The following is a 20,865-nucleotide window of genomic DNA, read 5'->3' as shown; positions in this document are numbered from 1 at the left end:
TAAAAACACAGCTGGCTGGGCTGTTATGGGACTACGTTGTGTCTGTAATGCACTTCAAAGTCCTGAAAAGAACACAGCTGAGGAAATATAAAGAAAAGATGAAACATAAGCCTTGCACTGAGAAGGATGTACCAGAATTCCCCTCCTAGTCAGCCTGTACTGCTTTGGAACTGGTATAGCAACATGTGGCAAAACATAAAACTACCCCTTGGCCTGTTTCCAGGTGCAAGTCAGCACCCCAGAAAAGTGGTATCAGCACAGTAGTCCCTCTACCAAACAACTCTTACTTTGTTCCAGGAGAACAGTAGCTTCTGCTGGAGATCAGGGCAGCTGCTGATCACCTCTGGGTCCAACATCTCCAGCCAGTCATTAAGAAGACCAGAGGAGGGCCCTAGCCAAGCTGCTTCAGTACTGAGGAGAAAACAAAGCCAGTATCAGTGGTCATGTCATGAACCCAGACCTACCAGTGAATTCTTATCATTGCCTAGGCTCACCTGCAACTGTCCAGCTCCTTCTTCACTGGTGTTTCTTCTTTGTCCTGGAGCAACAAGGAGCTCACCACAGCAATTGGTTTCATGGCAGGAAACCTGGCAGTGGTCTCAACAGTAGCTGAGAAGAGGACAGTCAGGAGTTCCTCCAAGTACGGAGAGTGAGTTTCAATCAGACCTTGAAGGACTAGCAGAGGGAGAAAGATGCACTCATTAACTTCAGGATGTGGTGAAAGCTATGGAACCTTGTAAAAGTATCATAAAGGCAATCAGTCCGGCACTCCTGAGAGCCTGGCTCAGTAAGGAAGAGGGAAGCCATTTTTCTTTGGGATAGTAGGCTTCTATTTCTCCTTTTGTTAGTGGAACCCAACAGTTCGCTGAGAGACTTAATCCCAGCCCCAGATCACAGTTTATAAACCCACATGCCAGTGCAGGGGAAGGAGCTGATACAAGATAGGACCAAGCTTAAATCAGTTCACATTTTCTGATCCAGGCAGAAGGCAGCTTCCCACAGCCTGCACACTAGGCACTCCCTTGCTGGGCTGGCAGTTCAGCCTGCTGCTGCAACAGGGAAGGAGAGCAGAAGGACAACCATACCTTTGCTGATGAGCTCCGGCTCAACATTACACTTCTCTCCTGATTTCAGGGTTGCAATGATGGCACGTACCGTGGAGCTGATCAAGTCAGGGTCATGACGGAAAGTCAGAGCTTCTGTGAGGTGCAAGAAGCCACCTCGAACTGCAAAGAAATCACAGCATTGGCATCACAGGGCCAAGCCAGCCCCCACATCAGGCTTCCCTTCTACAGAAGCCCCACGTGCCTCCAGGGCACAACTACTCAAACATACAAACACACTACACTCTACTGCCATTTTACTCCCACCAAAACCCTTGACAACTCTTCTGCATGTTACAGGGACATGTGGCTAAGAGAAAACTCTATAACCACAAACCCATTTCCATGCCTAAGCTCTTGGTTATAGACTCCTCCTCCCAACAGGCAGCAGATGATAAACAACTCTACAAGTCATGATGTGACCTTGTTCCAGAGGCATTCTTGCATGCTCATCTTTCACGACTACAGCTAGCACAGAATTCCTGGCCTGAGCAAATGGAAGTTATCCCTGAAAGATCTGCTGTGCTTGGTGAGATGCTACCAGGTGTCTACTACAAACCCCCAGAGCTAAATCACTTGTCTGCATCCTCATGGAGTTTATATAGCACAGTAAAAAACCTCTCTTCGCTACTCCTAAGCACACCTCTCTAAAAGGCAGCCCACCCCACTTTCTGCTCTGGGTGCAGTTTTGTTTCTGTCCCTTTCTTGTCTTATTCTGAGTCCCATAAACTGTACAATGCCAGTACCGTCACTGATCCTGTGCCTTGAGGAGTACTGCACAGCAAAGGCCTTCAGCTGAGCACGCAGAGGGCCGTCTTCCACTGCAGGGTTCTCCAACCACTGCAGCATCTGCATGAGGACTTTGAAGAAGAGCGAGGAGAAGGCAGTGTCTTGTGGCATGCAGCGCTGGGGAGAACAGCAGAAGAGACTTGCTTATACACACTTCAAGAATACAACAAAGATAGTAGGAAAGATGCAGATAGTGGCACACACTGCCAGAAATACATAGAGCACACCTACTCTGTTGGACCGCAGCTCACTCAAATCAAAGCAGCAGCTTCTAGTGTACAAATGCAAGGCAGAAGACTCAGTCACACACACACTACCTCTCCCAGCAAAACTAGGGGTAACTTTGTGCCTTCTTTCATCATGATGAAAGGAATGAGATATTTCATTGAATAACTTGCAGCCTGCTCTGAAGATTTCTTCAAGTAATTACAGACTTCAGCTCTCAAGTTGTCTGCAAACACCCTGGCTTGCAAGACATGTCCGTGCTACAAAACAGCACAGACTAGAGATCCCAAAACCAACGGAGACCCACAGCTGCAAATCCACAGTACTGCACAGTTACCAGACTAGGTAGGGTATACCTAACCCTGCATGTAAGCCCCAATTCTCAGCAGTGCTAGGCTGATGGGGCCAGCCTGCATCCAGACGCCTATGTCCAGGCAACTTGAGCCCCTCTGTGTCATGATCCCCAGGCTCCATTTCCAGCATCACACAGGTAGGAGGGTCTGCACACAGCAGAGCAGATGCACTGCAGACTTTGTTTCCTCCTCACCCCTCTTTGTTAAATGCTACAAAAATTCTCATCTTACACCACTCACCTGATACTGGTACAACTGGCGCATCAGTGGGCAGGAGATGAAGTGGTTACGATGCATTGCCATCACCAACGTACCACTGTGCGGCGAGTTCATCAGTGCAGCTACTGCCTGGAGAAGTCGTGCTGTGATCCCGGTCACCTGTGCGTTCCCCTGGCGGATGCGAGCCAGTTCCTGCCCCAGGGCCTGCTGTAACGCCAGGGCAAGCGGGCGCAGGTTTGAATTCTGCCATCGTGGGTCTGGATTTAGTGGGAAAAGCTAGTAGGATACAGAAGGAAATACGTTTATGAGAGCACATGAAAGGACTTGCTATACAATAAACATCCTGAGGCAGAGGACTGATTTACCTTGTACAATCATACTGACTGTGGGTTAACTGGAACCTTCTGACAGAGCTTTTTCAATATTTTAGCACCTGGTACAGGAACAGGCACAGCATCTATGCAACCCCAACGTGACTATCAATACTGACACCGTGGGGGAATCACCATACTACAGGCAACCAACTTGGCCAATTAATTCCCTGTAGGCTCCTTCTGGAGTCAATGGAGAGAGGGAGGCTCTGCAAGCAGACAAGCCAGAGTACAAATGCTGTTTACACACAGCTTTGCCACCAAGGCCCTGCAAGCATTTCACAAATCCTCCATCCACTGCTGAGAAGAAAGGCACTATACACAGAACAAACACGGTGCAGAGACAGTAACATGCTAGTAGGCACTGACAGTATTAGGCATGATCAAAAGCCACATCATGTTCAAACTACAAGAAAAAAATCCTTCCAGTATCAATTCCAGCAGGCTGTAGTGGCGCCACCTCATTGCCTGCAAACAGTGCAGGAGGAAGGGGTCAGAAGATGCAAGTATAAGAGAAATGCATTTTGTAAAGGTCCTGCAGGGAAGTAGCTGATCAGCTAGAGATTATACCAGTACCTGCAGAAAGATGCCTGCTAGATCATCTTCTGGACCCAGAACCTGGACCTGGCTTAAGGCCCGGATTCGGCTCTGGCCTTGAGAGTTCTCGGGACTAGATTTTGACCTTGCAGTCTCAGCGCTGTCTGCAAGAGGGATAAAAGAAAAGAAAGAAAAATGCAGTTATGGTAGCTAGCATCTGGAGTCCCAACACTTGGATCACCTTCAACTTTACAAGCTCTAGCTACCGAGGAATTCAGTAGCTTTTCTCTTGAGGCCAAGCAAAACCTATTTTTCCATATCACTCAGAACAACTCATTGTAGTAAACTCGAAGAATATTGGAATTTCTCCCTTCACCAGGAATGAAAAACTCTAGCAAGGACTGGTGTCTAACTGTAGCTTGCTGATATATTGCAACACAACCCCTTTTGAAGACAACTCTTCCTGTCCCTCTCAACAGCAACGGAGGAAGTAAGTTTGGAAGACGACTTTGATATTCAGAAGTTTAGGCTATCCCAGGCAGTACCTCGTCGGGCTGGTAAGGATGCAGTGAGCAAGGAGTGGAAAGTCTGGCCTCCTGTCGCTCCTCTCTCATGTTGAACCTCCACAAGGTGAGCCATGTAGTCTGAAAAAGGAGGAACACATACATCATCTCGTCCTCTTTAGTAAAGCAGGACAGAATTGGTTGCTGTTTGTACAGCTCCCGCAGCAAAGGGAATTTGCTGTTCCCATGGACTTTGTAAACATGATGCTTTTAAGCCTTGTTTCTTTTACAAGTTAGCCTCCAAATTACTTTTTAGACTCTGTACAATCCAATCCAGAAAATCCTTCTCTACTTCAGGAAATACAGCCAAGGGCCATCCAGACAAGCTCTAGGGAGGTGTCTACAGTGACAACAGGCTGCCAAAGCAGCCTATGCACAGAGTTTGCTGAACTAGTTTGGATTTTTCCAAGGAATTCACAGGAGATACTCGTGAAAACTGTTCAAGAAAAAGTAAAATGCGTAGTCAGCCTCCTATGAAGCTCTTACTCTTGTCCATGATGTTCTGCTCTAGTGTCTGTGGGTCATGAGATACTGCCTGATCCAGGTACTGCAGAAGTTTGCTCATGCTGGAAACTGGGATTCCAAAGGACTGAACAAAGAGAAGCAGCTGCTGTGGCTCCAGGTCCTGCAGGGCTGAAAAACACAAACACTGAGTCCTCAGACCTCTGAATTGCTCCGAGAGGGTCATCTTTATTACCTGATCTTTGTGCTTTTGGCTGGACCAACAGTGACATGTTAATGACAGGGCTGCAGAGAGCCCAAAGCCAGAAGTCTGACAGCTGCCTACTATGTTTTCTTTGCTGTGCGAATCATCGCCTTCTTATTGCATCTTCCAGTTAATTCACTCACTGGCTAATTTGATCTTCTGTTTAATTTGATCAAAACCTCAGGAACCCAATCATTCGCATTAAAAAAATAACTTCCACACTATCTGTTGATGGCTGCAGGCAGGAATTATTGAATAATTCAATCACGGGCTATAGAGAGCTGTCATTTAATTAGTAAGAAAGGGATGAAAGCTCTGAATACCAAGAAGAGCACTGACAAGCTGTGCAAAGACAAAAATAACTACAGGTATAGCTTACATCCTTCAGACACTGCTCTCCACATTGCAAGCACACCGTGTCCTATGGAAGCAGTGCTGTGCCTGTTGTCTGGTGACTGTGTAGCTTAATTCAATCTGAATTGTTGTAACAAAGATGGGATCCAATTCAAAGTCCCCCAATTGCTTTAAAATACACAGAAAGTGCAATAGTCATACAGATTCTCTCCCCTACTTCAAAATTAATAGTCACTGCCTATAAAAGCCAGCAAGATTCAGCAGCACTTGGATCAGAGTGGGAGGAACTGCCTTCCACGCTGCAGTAAGGAGCTCTACCAAAGGCACTGACCTCCTCTTCAGTCTCAGCTTTCACCTTTCTGCTCTTCATGCTGTGAGGATTAACCTGTGGGGTCTGATGGTTAGCGAGGTTGTATCCGTTCTCAAACCCTTGGTACATGAACTACGCATCATGGCTGAGTAGGGAATCACCCTGGGACATCCCATAACATTCCCTGCCCGGAACCAGCTCATATTCTGTACATCTGTTTGACAGCCTTAAGGGACGTAGCAAAGAATGTATGTTTAGATTGCAACTGTCACAAAATCCAGAGACACACTGCTTTCTACATCCAAGCTCCCTGCTCAGCTGCAGCATCTGCACTGACTGATGGCCTCACCCAGAGGCATCCAAGCAGGATGGCTGGGCACACAGAGGACTTGAGCGGGGAAGCCTCTCCCTTTCCTTTCGGAAGGATCTGAAACACCAACAAACATCCCACAGGCTCACCTGCATCCACAAGACGGGGGACCTCAGAGCGGATCATACGCAGCTTTAGCCAGTCGGGGAGCAGCAGAGCCTCCTCTGAGGTGTCAACCAGAAAAGCAGTAGGAAGGGGCTTTTTCTCCGGGAACCATATATCCAGTAAGGTATAAAAATCACCATCCCCTGCTTAAGAGTGGATACAAAATTATCTCCCATGTTCACAAGCACTTAGAACACCCTACCCTTCTCTATGCAAATCAACACACTGGAACACTTTCTTGTTCAAAGGTCAGAAACAACTTGGGAATAAACACTATCAAGTGGAAATGTGAACTACATATCTGAGTGCCCAGTTCTCACACTACAGTAAGTCTCTGAATCCTTGTTTAGCAGGGGGGGACACACCATCATTTTAATATTTCCTGCTGTCTGCAGAAGGCAAAAAAATAAGCCTGCAAATCCTGCACTCTGTGCAGCAATATTCTGATAGATCTCACAGCTACAAACAAACATTGCAAGGGATAAGTCTGTGAGTAGAAGGATTAACACCAGTCTGACCTGTTAGGAGATGGCAGGCAGAGAAAAGGCTCTCTGTATTGTCCATGACCCCTTGAATAAATCTGAGCATACTTCACTAACCTTGAGGTGGCCCTAGTGTCAGGAGAATAACCATTGCATGAACCACAAGGATGTGCATAGTGGCTGTTTCCCCACTAGTCCAACGAAGGAACACCTGATCCTGGGACTCTGACTGGAAAAAGGCAGAAAAAAACCACGATGAACAAAGGTGGGGAGAGAAAGAAGAATGAGATCTGTGAGATGCAGATGAAAGGAGAACGTGAGAATGGACAAACTTGGTCAGACCAAAGTTCCCCCTAGCCCAATATCTCCAACAGTGGCCACAAAAGATACCTAAGGAAGTTAAAAAAGCTTTTTATGTACACATACACTTGGCTCTGATATTATGCCAACCTCCAATTATTGTCAGATCAGGGAATTCTTGAACCAGATGTAGTTTCTACATACTCAGTAACCCACAATGGGCTTCTCTTTTGTTAATTTATCCAGTTTCTTCTACTTGCTTAAGGCAGGCAGGGAGGAACTCACCCAGCTGTACACCTCCTCGCCTTCCTTACTCTGGCGCATGCGTTTGATGTAGCGAGAAAAGATGGAGAGAAGAGCCACAAGCACTGCATCTGATTCAGCACAGTATGAGAGCTTGGAGAAGAGGTGAGACATGATGGTAGAGCGCTCCACTATGAGCCGGGCTACATCCTGCAAGGGGAAAAGATCCATGAGGTCTTTACAGAACAACACAGCCGGGTCCTCCTGCTTCATTGCATCACATTCTCCAGTTTCCATCATCAGCCCAGTTAATGCCACTCTGGAGATCAATGTGTAGAGTCAAGAGTAGAACCATCACAACAGGGAAAACACCAGTACTTTTTTGCATGCATCTTGTGATACCTTAGTGTTCCCTGTTGTAGCGCAGCTGCATTCTGATGCATCCCATTACAAAGTGAGCGTTTATCTAGTAAAAATCTGCATTTCTCTGAAGAAACAGATCTACTGACTTTTATCATTTAACATTCTCCACGTATCTAAACAGATCTATGCAGGCAGAAAGAACACATGAGCCTCTAGATCCATGCATCAATCTCCAAAAGACTGTTACAAAGGATGTAGTTCAATGGACTTAAAAGCAATAAAAAAAGCACCCAGAGATAGAACAATGAAAAAAAAAAATCATTGTATAAAAGCCAAACAAACAAATGAAAAAAATCACCAAAACCTTTAAAAAAAATTATCAGAAATCCAATTTTGGTTATAGGAGAGTGCATATCCCACCACTAAGGCTCCTGACTTCCCATTCTCTCCCCAGATATATGTGACTGCAGGTTTAGGACCTGCTTACTTGTGAAACACTGCCAGGTGGTGGGATTTCCTTCAAATCACTATACACTCTTGCCTTCCCCATACCATCTGAGATGGGCTGCTGGACTGGAGGTTATTGCTCTTATATCATTTCATGATGTGAAACCAAAGACACAGGTTGCCTTCCAACACATATGCAGAAACACAAACACACAGTTATCAGATTCACATGCTCCCAAGAACCTCATCGTGCTGGTACAGCAAGTCACATGCCTACCACTGTCCTGAGACATGCCAGGTCTCCCCTGTGCAATCCCTCTGCCCTAGAAACCTGGCCTCTCACCAGAGCGAGGTCATTGTGCTGTCCCTGCTCCTCTACTGGGGCGTGCTGGGAGAGGTACACCAGGTAAGCACTGATGGTCTGGGGATCTGTCTCCATGTGGATGGCCTGGAACAAGAATTCCTCTCATTAGAAACCAGAATTTAATGAAAACAAGCACCAGCATAAGAAAAATTCTTCTGCAAGCATATAAACGTGTTGATACCGTACCCACATGCAGTTTGCTCAGATTCGTCTTAGCATGAGTAGAACAAAGAATAAGTTGGTCACTTATCCCTTCCAGCTACTAACAGCTACCTGTTGCAAGGCAAGAGCTGTTGTTGCTCTAACACTGTCAAACAGCGGCAGCCTCGGGAGGTCTCTCAGCAGCCACTGATATCCCTGCAGCAGTTCAGAATCGCCAGAGTCTTCTTCCATGGGGTGATCTTTCTCCTCTCCATCACGCAGTCCCCCCTCTGACAGCACCAAGGACAGGCCCTGCAGAAGTCACACGGACACAGCTGTTGCATTTGAAGCCACAGCTGGACTACTAGTTTCATACTAGTGAATATAATAGAAACAAGCTTCAAACATCATGGAATGATCCAAATGCAGCACACAACAGGTTTCGTATCTCATATAATGTGTTTGCTTGACAGCTACCCTGCTTGAAGTTTCAGTCCTCTGTAAGCATAATCTTTTTGAGCCCTCTGCAATTCTGCTTGCCTTGACTATGCTCTAGAGCACCAGGCACTCACTCATTTACATTCCCCACAGACAACAGCTGCTGCCCATTACTCCATGTAGCACATGATCTGCTGAGTCTACACCTGAACTTCACAGGAAAGATAGCAAAATCCAGCTCTGTCTTAAGAAAAGTACTACTTGGCTGTTGAACAAAGGCGGCTTCTGAGCAGCAGGGAGTAGAAGTGCATTTGATGGGGTTTGGAGATAGAGGCAAGTTACTGAAGAAGGATGACATGAAACAATTTCACTGCACTGGCTCTGGACTCACGAGAATCTAGAACTCTGCCCTCAGCTTCTGACAAACCCTAGTCAAGAAGATTTTCATTTTGCTCACCTTCATGGCCAAGACCCGTGAGGCCACCTGGGAGGAACTCAGGCGTCGCAGGAAATAGTCAAGCACCTCGCAGGTTGTTTGTTCATCTGCTTTGGGACCCAACAGCAAGTCTTGCAACCGTCCAAGCAACTGCCTTTGTTTCTGTTGTCTCTGTGGAGCAAGAAGTTGGCCTTTCCAATGAAATCAAATCCAGTATGCACAGAAAGTAGATAACAGAACTGATCTCCAGGAGACTACTCACCTGGCGTTTCTTGGCACGCTGCTCCTTACTCTCGCCCTCCTCTTCTTCTTCACCTGAGGTCGACTCATCAGCAGCATCATGAAGCAGGAACTCACAAAGGCACTGCACAGGTAGGACGTCCAAGGAGCCCTCGCTGGACTGAACCAGATCTGCCAGCCATGGCATTGACTGCGATGAGGCCTAGGAAGCAAGAGAATAACAATGCAAGATCAGCAGAACATAGATGCAGCACACTAATCATTTAATTCCTGAGCAGTAAACCACCTTCCCCTGCATCTTAATTAACTTCCTTTGGCCCCTCACTGCTCAAGTTTCAGAGACGAGGGATCAGATCCCAACATAGCCAAGCCATCAAGGGAGCCCACCTGTCTCTGAATGATGTTGAGAAGAAAGTCAGGGTGACGACTGCGACACAGGAGGTGGCCCAAGCGAAGCGACTGGTTCAGGCTTTTCACCTGCTCCAGGACGTGTGGTGGAGGTCTGCGTGGGGGGCCTCTGCCAGAGAAACAAGAAGTTATCTGCAGGCAGACATACTTTCATTCTGGTGTTGATGAGGATCAGTCAGTTCAGTAGTGCATGAGGGCCACATGCAGGTGGCAACAAAAGGACAAGGACCAAATGTGACACATATCCCGCAGGCTACCAAATCTCAGAGCTCTTCTTGCCCACATCAACCACCCTATGAGTAGTAGGGTTTCCTGACTAGCATTAACTGGGATTTCATTAAGGCACCAGATTGTAAAAAGCTACTTACTGAGGGTCCAAACTTGTCAGCTGGGACAGCAAGAGGCTGCTGCTCTCTGTAATTGTTTGTTTTGTGGATGCAGCAGCCAGATGACCCTCAAATGCAAGAATCTCCTGTTTTTCTCTCTGGGAGATTTGAAGTTCACGATTAATCATCTCTGTGCGCGTCTCCTCATCCGTCAAGGTACATTGAGGATAGGAATAATTACTGAGAAAATAAGTTAAAAAAGAAAATGGTTATCTTGACCTATTCAAAACTCATGAATCACAGTCAGAAAGTCCCCAGGATCTCGGCTCCATCAGGCAACGTAGAAAAAACAAGGCAGCTTCCCAATGGGGCCAGGGAGACCAAGACATTTTCAGCAAGGCACATCACAGTCATCCCTCCCTTTTTCTCAGCTTTATTCCCTTGCTTATAATATTTCTGTTGGGGGAAGGCACCTTTCCCACTCAAATTGCAGTGTTGCTGCCAGCCAGCTTATTTTACACCGGTCCCACTGGAAAGGAAGGAGCCAGCTGGCACAAACTTCATTCAGAAATATGTGTTTTCGGTGGCCTATTTGATTTATGTAGGGATTTAAGCATACTAACTTGGTCATGACCATTTCCATGAGCATCTTTAGAGAGGGGTACTCTTCCCATGCAGCCAGACCTGCAGCAGAGAAGGGCAATCAGGGATACAGGAAAAAAAGTGAGGGTCTTTATATATATTCTAACACACTCCAAGGTGGGGAGACACACAACAAACTCACTTTGGAACAGCTCGCCACACTTAGGCACAGACAACATGATTCCAGCCACATGCTGGTCTAAACCCCTACACTGTGTATTTTTGCACACACAGGGAATACACAGTTAGTTAACTGCGGTTATCTCACCAACCCAGCACATGCCTTGAACACAGGCAACCACACTTCAGCAGACAGCACTCTGGCCAATTTTTGCAGCAGAACTAGCATCCTGGAAATGTCCACACTCACCAATGTTTTCAGGGTTGAATGCAGCCACTACAAGCAGAAGAGGCCAGGCTTTCCAGTAGAGGGTAGAAATAGCCAGATTTGGAGGCTGGTACCTGCAAAAGCCATCAAGAGATACAAGTGGTTGGATTTGGTTACTGAAGCCCACCTCAAGGCTGCTTTTCTCCTTAATCATGCACTGTTTAGATTCAGCCACACCAGTTCAGTGGCTTTCAAAAATAAGAAGCCTCTCTCAGAAGGGACAGCAGGGTTCAGATGAAAATTTCTAGAGCAGAAAGGTCAGAGTGCTTGCAGAGGAAAGTCCATTCCATGACTCCGGTCTTACTTGCCCTGGAAAAATTCCCACCTGAACCTGACATTGAAGTTTCCTCATGATTTTGTTATTAGAAATTGTAATAGCGAAAAGCATCTTAAAATCTGTGAGCTAGTATTGTTAGTCACAAGGTGAAAATGAGCTAGATCACAAGAAGATTGTCTATGTATAAGCCTTACCCTGGGGGTAGCTGGATATTCTCTGGATGGTGATAAGTGCACAGATTTAAGACTGCATCGATCAGCTGGATTCTTTCTACCCTCAGGACTTCAACATCTGGAGGAGAAGAAAAGACTAAGCAAGTTATTGACCCGTCTACCTGACTGAAAGTCCTTCAAGAAAAGCATCACAGTATAACAAAAATTTTACTTCAAGCAACTATGTTTCTGTGGACTTGTTCTTATGATATTACAGGAACAAAAGAACAACAACACTTAAGAAGCAGCAACACTTAAGAAAAGCTACAAGTCAATATATAAGGATATTGAGCTTTTCAGTTGCAATTTGGTTTAAATTCTTCATAACAGCAGGTTTTTTTCCCAAATGCATCCAATGTGATACCTGTATCTTTTTCAGAACTCAAATATACTCCTTCAGGTAAGTGGTGAATCTGCTCAGAACTTCTGGGTCTCAGAGGAACTAAAAATGCATTTCAACTTTCTTGAAAGTTTTCAGATTCGCTCTAACTTATCTCTGAGACTTCCAGTATTTGAAATGGTGCAGCATTTAAAATGCTATACTGAGAGGCTGGACACATCTTCACAGGATATTCAACAGCAAAGTCTAGTTCATTCCACTTGCGCTGACTAGATCTGGATTAAGACTTTGCTATTAACCCGTCAGCACTAAGAGCACACAAGATGCTTTAGAATCAAACTCTGACAACCCCCTCAACTCTGACACAAACACGTATAGCTCAACTGTACAGACATACTCTTCAAGAATGCAGGAATTCAGGACAAATGTTGAATGAATTCATTAAAGGGGCAAGAGTTAAGGCTGTTTTTGTAACTGATATTCTGTAATAGTGTTTGAATAATGGAATTACGAGGAGCATACAATACGTGGGTTAATTACTTTAACTTCCAACCCTTTTATTTTCTGATGGCCTAAAAATTTCTATTAATTTTATGGTCTGTATAAAGGACTAAACTGAATTTAAAAACGCTAACTCAAAACTTTGGGTGGCTATTCACAGTCCCTCATCCTCAACACAACCAGTAATTTCCCAAACACTCCACGACAGAAAATTAGTAACAGGGAGAAACAGTAGGAGAAAATAAGAAGCTTCTCTAGTGAGAAAGCAACAGCAATACATGTCAGCATTTGAGTCAAATGCTTAGCCATCACGACTAAAACATGCTTTAAGTGATGCAAAGGTTCTTTGGTACGTGGTAGGAGCCACCTCAGCCCTGTGTGGCAATAAGAGGACATGTAGACAGAAGTAACCACTTGCTGGCTGGAGCTTTGTGCCATCTTACCATCTGCTTGCACAGCCGCAGCCCGCTTCACCAAGTGGTCGGCAAGCTCCATGGCATCTGCAGGGCCAAGAGGAAGGTCCCGTGACAAACCTATCACAAGGATCCGCATCAGTGTGTCTTCAAGGATGGGCACCTCGGAGCAGAGGCGAAGGAAGAAGCTGCATGACACATGAGACATCAATCATGCTTCTTTTGACAGCAGCATGAGTTGCTGAAACCCTCCACAGACCCTAGAACTCATCTGAGCAGAAGATAAATCACAGCTTAGTTTACAACCCCTTCCCTGGTCTCCAGCTCCAAATGCAACTACCTGAAACAAATTGTTTTATGGAGTATTGCTTGCGTTGCCTTGTACTTCTGCACTTCAGCCTACTTGAGTCTGAGCTCCCTAACGTTACCCCAGTACAAACCATACAGTGCAGGGCTGCCGTTCTTACAATTACAGCATCAAGATACAGAACAGCTTGGCACAGGGAACAGGAATGAAGGAGGAAGAGGAACAGATGGAAAATGGAGCAACATCCCTGAATTTTAAGGCAACGTAACAGAGGAAGAAAATCTAAGCACAGTTCCAAGCATCTCCAACACAGAGCTATATAAGGAACACCAGAGAACACCAATTCCTCTGCCTCCAGCTACAGCAGCTCTGCACCTGTACCCAGCTATAGGCGGGGCACACACTCACTTGCGGTCACTCTCAGGGGGCCAGTTGTCCCATTTGTAGTAGGTTTCTGGCTGTTCTGTGAAGAGCACCTTGTGGAGGCTGTAGAGGTGAAGAGGACAGTAAGCATGGTGTTTACATTGGTGGGAGCCTCAAGAACACATTCAACAGTTCAGTCTCCCCAGACTCCTGCTAATGCTTCCCATCCTACACATGAAGGAGCCCGCTCAGATAAGCTAGTCTAGCAAAAGTAACAACTCAAATCACAACAGAGAGGACTATACAGTATGGGCATTGGGTGTTTACAGTTCCAGTGAACACATCTCAGATACCATTAATTATGGCTTGACCTGCCTCAGTAACGCCTTGAGCCAGACCCCAGGATACAACCAGAAGCAGGTAGAGAAAACAGCACTATGTACAGAGCCCTCAACCATACAGCCTGAAAAAGCACGTCAGCCAAAAGAACAACAAGGGGTCTATAGGGATCATGCCTGGTCAGGTAACTGGAAATTCCCCATTGGGTGGACCCAAATAATACAAATCAGAAATATTTTCCATTATCATATATTTCTGGTAAGAGGATGCATCTGCAGGAATTCCTGAGAGGGAGACAGTCCCAGCCTGAACCCTGCTAAAACACTGTTTCTGCTCCCTGTCTGATAAGGGGAGAGAAATCTAACCAAACCCTGGCATATGCATGGTTTTTCATAACACGTCATACACTGTTGGGAAAGCGACTGGTTATGCACAGCAGATTACCAGGCTGACTCCCTTACCAGTGCACATAGTCCTTTGGAGCCAGCTTGCTGATAGATGGAACGACCGTGTGAAGCCACCAGACAGCATCTCGTTGGATAGCAGCAATTTGGTTCTGGAAAGAGCGCAGCACTTCCAGGTCTGAAAAACAGTAAGGTTACAAACTACACGTGTATCAGAGCCCCATCAGGAGCCAAGCAGGAGAGGGTGGCTGTTTCAAGAGCAGATAGCAACCAGAGCTTCGACGCATCAACAGTAACTGGGAAGAGGTATATCGGACAGCCTTAAGCATCCCAGCCCTGACAAGCACACGTGCTTCGCTTTCTGATGCGCACTGCAACAAAACCTCGAGATGTAGCACGGACGAATTAGCGTTGTGAGAAGAAGACATCTGGGCAGTCTCTTCAGTGCTACCCCAAAGGCCTGTCTTCTCAGCATTAGGTACTTGGTAATCCTTACGGCTGCCCCTCCAGGCATGACCCAGTTCCTCAGTCCCCTCCATACACAGTCCCCTTTCCCCAGCCTCTCAACCACTGCTTCCATAGATACGAAAAGCACCTGTATATTCACCCAGCCACGCAAACGCCACATCTGCCAACTCTGTCAGCCTCAGGATGGCAGCAAGCACCCCCGTGCCTCTATTCAGAATCGAGGCTTACACCCCTTCCTAACTCTTGCTGCAACGTTCCCCCAACCGCAGCACTGCCAGAAGATATCTACCAAGCTGCCCATCTTCAGAGAGAACCTAGGTTGTTCTGCTTACTCTTTTTCTCTCCTTTGTCCCAAGCAATTCCAGCCTCCTTCACCTGGGCTGTGATACCAAGCATCATGGAGACAGCTAGCAGATCAGTTATGTGGATGACAAACCGCTCCTTAATTAAAAAAAAAAAAAAAAAAAAAAAAAGTGAGCTGAATCAGCAATACCCAAAGCTGCCTTCTGGAGAAGTGTCTCATCATCAAAAATTACAATCATGGATGTTTGGGAATGGGATGTGGGAGCACTGCTATGGAATGTGAGACACAAATACTGACTCACTCAGATAACAAAGAGCAAAAGAACAGCCAGAAAAACAGATACAGAAGAGCCTAGAACACCACTGGTACATTCAGCAGCTCAAGGGTCAAAGAAAGTGGTACCTTGAATTCCATTTCTGCGTACTGGGCCTCCTTCCGTTCCTGCATAAGACCCAGACAGAAGGCCTGGAAGTTGATCTCGTGTTTTGTCTGTTTTATGATCTCCCGCAGCAGAGCCCGTGAAGCCCGCAGGTAATCGTCCTTAGTAGTCAAAAGATCCTGGAACACCATTGCTAGGTACTGAGGCCATACAGAAAGAGAAAACTTTCAGTGCATTGTAATGTATCTGCATCCACAAAATGAAAAGACACAAGGAAGCAATGCTGGTGGTACGCCTGTCCTTCAGAGCCCCAGGGAGCTATAACAACATTTCTCTCATGAAACTTCATTACCACAAGGTTGGTCACCCAGCATGTGGGAGTTAGAAAATGCCCATCCACATTTATTCCTAACAAGTGCAATAATATAATTTCAAAACAGTACGATACAGATCTCACAGTTGTCTGTGGAAAGATTTCATTTAAGCCTCAATTCAACTAAACCTCTTGGGTGGGGTTCTGGCATCACCGGCAGTCACACAAGACACTACACATACCTTCGGAGCTTGCTCTGAGCTATGCTGAAGCACAGTATACAGGATCTGCATGTTGTTGGGATTTCTTGCATTTGATAGTTCGTTGAAAATCACAAACTTAATTGTGGTGCCCAGGTTATCCCTGTGCGCATTCAGCAGCTCTCTGCAAGGGAAGACCAGAGGTATCAGAGCTGAGGTTTCATTGCAGCTAGACCCACTGTTCTGATTTCTCTTTGAAATATTTAATACACAAAGTGAAGAGGATGGAGCAGCACGTATGTCCGGCAACATCAAAGGACTACTGAAAGACTTCCAGGCCAATGAAATTCATTTAAATGTTACACAGAACACCCCGTGGTCCAAGCTGGTATTTAAAACCACTACACAGAGCCACTGAGACCGCCAAGGCCCTGGGCACATCTTCCAGAGTGCTTTCTCTTCGCGTCACAAACCCGGTCACTCACTCACCTGACACACAGCATGTAGTGGTTGAGAAGGACTTTTGGCTTGAGACGGATTTTGATCAGGTTGGAGATAACTTCCATGTCCTCTGAGCTGTGGGTGTTGCAGTTCATACAGACTGACATCAGCAAGTCCTGAGCTGGCTTGGTCAACTGCAGAGGAAGAACAGAAAGGCTACAGCCACCTGCCATCACAGATCAGAAATGTAACTGGCACACAGTACGCGGCCCTCCTGGCTGGATTCCAGACCAGGTCCAGAAGAGTCATGCTTCAACAGCTTCTGTCCTTACCTTTGGATTCTGCAGCCACATCTCCAGTCTCTGAACAGCCATCTGCCGCACCTCTTTGTAGCCACAGGTTGCCGTCAGCAGTCGAAGGAGGTTCCTGGAGACATTGTCCATTGGCTGGCGCCGGTTGAGTTGGTCCCGCAGCATGTCTAGGACATATTCCTCCACACTCTCTGCAAGGTCATCATACCTGGGCCACACAAACTGCATTTTATTCACTTCCACACAAGCCAGCTTGGTCACACTTTGCTGTGTCCAGAGATCAGCATCCTTTCTTGTTTGTGGTATGTGTTACAAAGAAACAAACAAAAAAAATCTACTCTTTTCTCCTGGAACCAGTTGTATCTGATGCTCAACATCCTCTAGCAAGTGCCGCAGGATAGTTAGTGCAGAGAGGGAGCTCCCTGCCGCAGCGTTGCAAGAGTGGGTGAGCACAGACAGATCTGCCACACGGCTACATCAGGAGAAGAAGAGGCGGCACTGTACCTGGGCATGAGCTGGCCCTCCTGCTCTGGGCTCATTTTCTCCTCTGCAATCAGCAGCTCACTCTGGCTGTCTTCCTCCTCCGTCATGGAAGGGTGTGGACTACTCCCTAAGAGACACCAGCACACAGCACGCTTCATGAGACAACTCTTCTTTCTAAAGATCACTCGCTCACGCTCTTATGTGCTCAGCTTCTTTCAAGGATCCCCTTTGGCAACACTGAAGGAGGCCGCAACTAGTCACTTCTTCACGCTGTATCACATACAGGCACATTCTCCAGGCCTCTTTCACCGCCTGCCCTCAAACATCCCCTAGAAATGAGAGCGCCCCAAAGAGAGCAAAAGCAATGCCTGGAACTCAAAGCCTGGTCTATGTGACTCCATCCAGTAACAAACTATTCTCACCCGTCAATAAGCTCACCAGGCTCCATCCTCTCCTTACCCCTTTGTTCCCACTTCCTAAACATCTTCTTACCAGCACTGAGGTCCCCTCCGCTACGTCCAACTTCCCCATGCAAAAGCATGCTCTTAGGAGGCATCTTGGTGTTAAAAGCTGTTTGGATGTTATCCACAAATGTCTTGCAGTGAGGGCTGTCCACCCAGATGCGCTCCCCAAGGGAGTCCTCAATGTAAACCTACAGAATAGAAAGCGGAAGAGAACACAAACCACGCTCAAGCCTTTTTTGTACTGGTTAATCAGAGGAGTATTTACGAGCTTCCCAAGTTTTTATTTGTTTTCAAAATACAGCTGTGAAGTAGGAAAGTAGCATAACCGTTGCGTGGATGAAAAATGGAGACCAGATGACTGCAGGCAAGTCACATAAGAGCAAAAAACCAAACCATCACATCCCAAGCTCTTCTGGGCACCGACCCTCCCAAGCAGCAAAGCTGATTAAACTTTAGCAAAGATTTTACAACAACTTCTACCACCAAAATATAGAAGCTGGTCTTTTAAAAGCTTAGCCTTTTTAAATCAACGGGTTGTGTTAATCCCCATAGACAAACTAGAGAGTAAGAAGTCTCTGGAACACTTATATCAGCATAGATTGTCAAAGGCATCTCAGAAAAGAGCAGACATAAGGCAACAAAAAGGCAAAGGAGACCACAGCATTTCAACAACCAGTGGAGATTTTCCTTTAAAAAGCCAAGGACTCTGGTTTTCTCCCTTGTCAATACAGGATAGGCCCCAGTCTCCAATTTCTGCCTCCCCCAGCTGCATTGCACACGCTGGGCAACAGGCCACTGGATACCGCATTCCATTGCAGCGGGAATAAATCCTCTGCTTCTATCCTGCCCCAACACACGCAGCCTTCCCAACCCTGGCCAGTTTTACCCAGTCTGCCCACATTCTGGCAGAAGCCCCCTCGGTTCAACAACCTTGACAAAGATCTCTGGCCAGTTCTCATCCTCTTCGTAAGCTGCCATGAGAAGGTTGCAGGCCAAGACAGACACGAGGCTATTCCCTTTGGCTTTGAAATTGATAGAGGCATCTCTTCGGAGCAGGCTGCACAGTGCCTGGAATATCATCCACAAAAAATAAATTAAAAAAAGTAATCAAGCCATCTTGCAAGAAAACATACAGAAAAACTTTAGAAGAAGAAATACAAACTGCAGCAGCTTGCCACAGAGCAACGGTATTTACAAGGACATACAGATTACGTTCTGGCTTGAGAGCAACTGCGACTATGCTCGCAAGCTGACAGCAACGATACGTCAGTAAGCCCAAGAGTCCTGATGCGGCACAGCGCTCACCTCGATAACCCCTTCAGTGGCAAATATGTTTGGTTTGATTTTTGCCAGGTACATGAGGCTCAGATACAGCGTGGTATCAGGTTTGGCTCTGTTCATTTTCAGCTGCTTCACAGCTCCACACAGCACCCCCTCAATACGGTCGTCGTTGCCTTCAGCCTCTGCTGCCTCAATTTCATCCAGCAGCACCGTGGGGGCAACTGCAATCATCAACACACAGGCATCAGTATTTGCCCTCACGCAAAATAACCTGCCCCGAGATGCTGGCCGGGCCAGTCACCAGGAAAGCAAAGCGTGAACCTGCCCACCTTTAGTCCCTGCAACGGTTTTTCCCTACCCGATTGCTATTAAAAGTTCTGTTTCCCACCTGACAAAACAATCACGGGGCGTTTCGGTTGGCCCGTGCTAGAATACTCCTCTGCAAATGTATCAAACACCAGAAAATGGAATGACACTTCAAAAAGCAAGCAACATTCAGATCCAGAGCCTACTAAAGAAATACATGAATAAAATAGCACAACCCTGACCCAGAGATTTCCTCAGGGAGTCTTTCAGACGCTGCTATTAAACAGCTATCAGACGGGGTGAACACAACCCAATGCAAACAGGAGAGGAGACAAAACTGTGACTTCAGCCCTATATCCAGCAGGGGAAACCCTTACGGACAGCACATTAATGTTAGCGTACAGGCTCAGAGAAAGGCTCCCGGGCTGAAGCTCCAGGGAAAGGTAAAACTGAAGTTTGCACCCTCGCTTGCCTGTCACGGCAGAAGCGCGGCGAGGCCTTACCTTCAATCGGGATGACAGACGGCTCCTTGATGGAGGGTGAAATGGCTCGCTTCTCCGCCACGGCCGCCTCTGCCAGGCGTCCCAGGGCGCTGAGGGGCGGCGTGGAGGAGAGCTTGGGGCGCTTGGTCAAGCCGGTCAGCCCCGCCGGGCCCGCTAAGGCGGCGGCCGCGTCCCGCTTGCGCTCGGAGGGCAGCCCGGGGGGCGCCGGCTTCAGCAGGGTGACGGCGGTTTTGCCCTCGCCGCTCTGCCCCTTGGAGCCCAGCGCGATGAAGTCTCCCGGCGGCGGGTGCGCTGCAGGGGGACAAGGGGCAGACGTGACAGCACCGGCCCGCGGCCCCCGGAGCCCCGCGGCCCCCGGAGCCGCCCCCCCCCCCGCCCGCCCGGGCCCGGGCCCGGGCCCGGGCCCGGGCCCCTCCCCGGGCGAAGCGGCCGCAGCCCGCCGGGACTCACCGGAGGGTTTGGGCACGGCGCTGGGCCGCCGCACGGCGGCCGCCTTCGGCCGGTTCATGACGCCGCCGAGCACAGGCCCCCGCTGACGGGCCGCCACCCGGAAGCGGAAATCCCCCGCCGCTCCCGCGGCCGGACTGCAGCGCCGGGGCGGAGCCTCTCGCCCCGCCCCGAGGGACAGCGCCGCCTGGTGGCGGGAGGGCGCGGCGCGGGAGGCGGTGACGCCCCCCAGCGGGCCGGAGTGTGAACTGCAGCCCGGGGCGGGATGGGGGGAGATGGGGGGTCTGGGGTCGGGGCGAGGGCTGGGGTGGTGAGGGGGCTTTTGGGGCAGGCTGAGGCGACAGAGGGACTGGGATAGGCGGGGTGGGGGGCTGGAGGGGCTGAGATTGGGGGGCTGTTTGGTGGCACTGGGAGTGGGGGTTCTGGGATCAGAGAGGGGCGTCAAGGGGCTGGGATGGGGGGCTGGAATTGGGGGGGCTTGGATTTGGGCTGAAATTGAACAGCTGAGATTGGGGGGATGGAATCGGGAGGACTGAGATCAGGGACTGAAACTGGGGGGCCCCGCAGCAACCGGCTGCCCCCCACC

General features: G+C 47.9%; 1 protein-coding gene across 2 annotated transcripts in view; it reads right to left on the bottom strand.

The window, feature by feature from the left end:
* Positions 1-20,343, bottom strand: part of INTS1 (integrator complex subunit 1) — a 29,536-nt gene extending 9,193 nt beyond the window's left edge. Inside the window, exons 1-34 of one of the 2 annotated variants that reach the window (XM_076350715.1) lie at positions 20,283-20,343; positions 19,833-20,123; positions 19,048-19,244; positions 18,673-18,810; positions 17,771-17,930; positions 17,300-17,405; positions 16,817-17,003; positions 16,533-16,678; positions 16,086-16,227; positions 15,554-15,730; positions 15,180-15,288; positions 14,437-14,557; positions 13,682-13,759; positions 12,997-13,154; positions 11,695-11,791; positions 11,206-11,297; positions 10,817-10,877; positions 10,236-10,433; positions 9,847-9,976; positions 9,482-9,661; positions 9,241-9,390; positions 8,478-8,657; positions 8,184-8,288; positions 7,073-7,240; positions 6,605-6,716; positions 5,990-6,151; positions 4,647-4,793; positions 4,143-4,241; positions 3,637-3,761; positions 2,711-2,965; positions 1,850-2,009; positions 1,086-1,226; positions 495-675; positions 288-411 (exon numbers count right to left, since the gene is read on the bottom strand). In XM_076350715.1, coding sequence (XP_076206830.1) covers positions 288-411; positions 495-675; positions 1,086-1,226; positions 1,850-2,009; positions 2,711-2,965; positions 3,637-3,761; positions 4,143-4,241; positions 4,647-4,793; positions 5,990-6,151; positions 6,605-6,716; positions 7,073-7,240; positions 8,184-8,288; positions 8,478-8,657; positions 9,241-9,390; positions 9,482-9,661; positions 9,847-9,976; positions 10,236-10,433; positions 10,817-10,877; positions 11,206-11,297; positions 11,695-11,791; positions 12,997-13,154; positions 13,682-13,759; positions 14,437-14,557; positions 15,180-15,288; positions 15,554-15,730; positions 16,086-16,227; positions 16,533-16,678; positions 16,817-17,003; positions 17,300-17,405; positions 17,771-17,930; positions 18,673-18,810; positions 19,048-19,244; positions 19,833-20,123; positions 20,283-20,340 — 4,935 coding nt within the window. In that variant the 5' untranslated portion in view covers positions 20,341-20,343. The remainder of the gene's footprint in view (positions 1-287; positions 412-494; positions 676-1,085; positions 1,227-1,849; positions 2,010-2,710; positions 2,966-3,636; positions 3,762-4,142; positions 4,242-4,646; positions 4,794-5,989; positions 6,152-6,604; positions 6,717-7,072; positions 7,241-8,183; positions 8,289-8,477; positions 8,658-9,240; positions 9,391-9,481; positions 9,662-9,846; positions 9,977-10,235; positions 10,434-10,816; positions 10,878-11,205; positions 11,298-11,694; positions 11,792-12,996; positions 13,155-13,681; positions 13,760-14,436; positions 14,558-15,179; positions 15,289-15,553; positions 15,731-16,085; positions 16,228-16,532; positions 16,679-16,816; positions 17,004-17,299; positions 17,406-17,770; positions 17,931-18,672; positions 18,811-19,047; positions 19,245-19,832; positions 20,124-20,282) is intronic. The other variant, XM_076350716.1, reaches the window with a different exon arrangement.
* Between the last annotated feature and the right edge of the window lie 522 nt (positions 20,344-20,865).

The sequence above is a fragment of the Aptenodytes patagonicus genome, chromosome 13, assembly GCF_965638725.1.
Source record: "Aptenodytes patagonicus chromosome 13, bAptPat1.pri.cur, whole genome shotgun sequence".
NCBI classification, from domain to species: domain Eukaryota; kingdom Metazoa; phylum Chordata; class Aves; order Sphenisciformes; family Spheniscidae; genus Aptenodytes; species Aptenodytes patagonicus.
The sequence above is the reverse complement of the archived record's forward strand: the minus strand, read 5'-3'. Positions and strand labels throughout refer to the sequence as shown.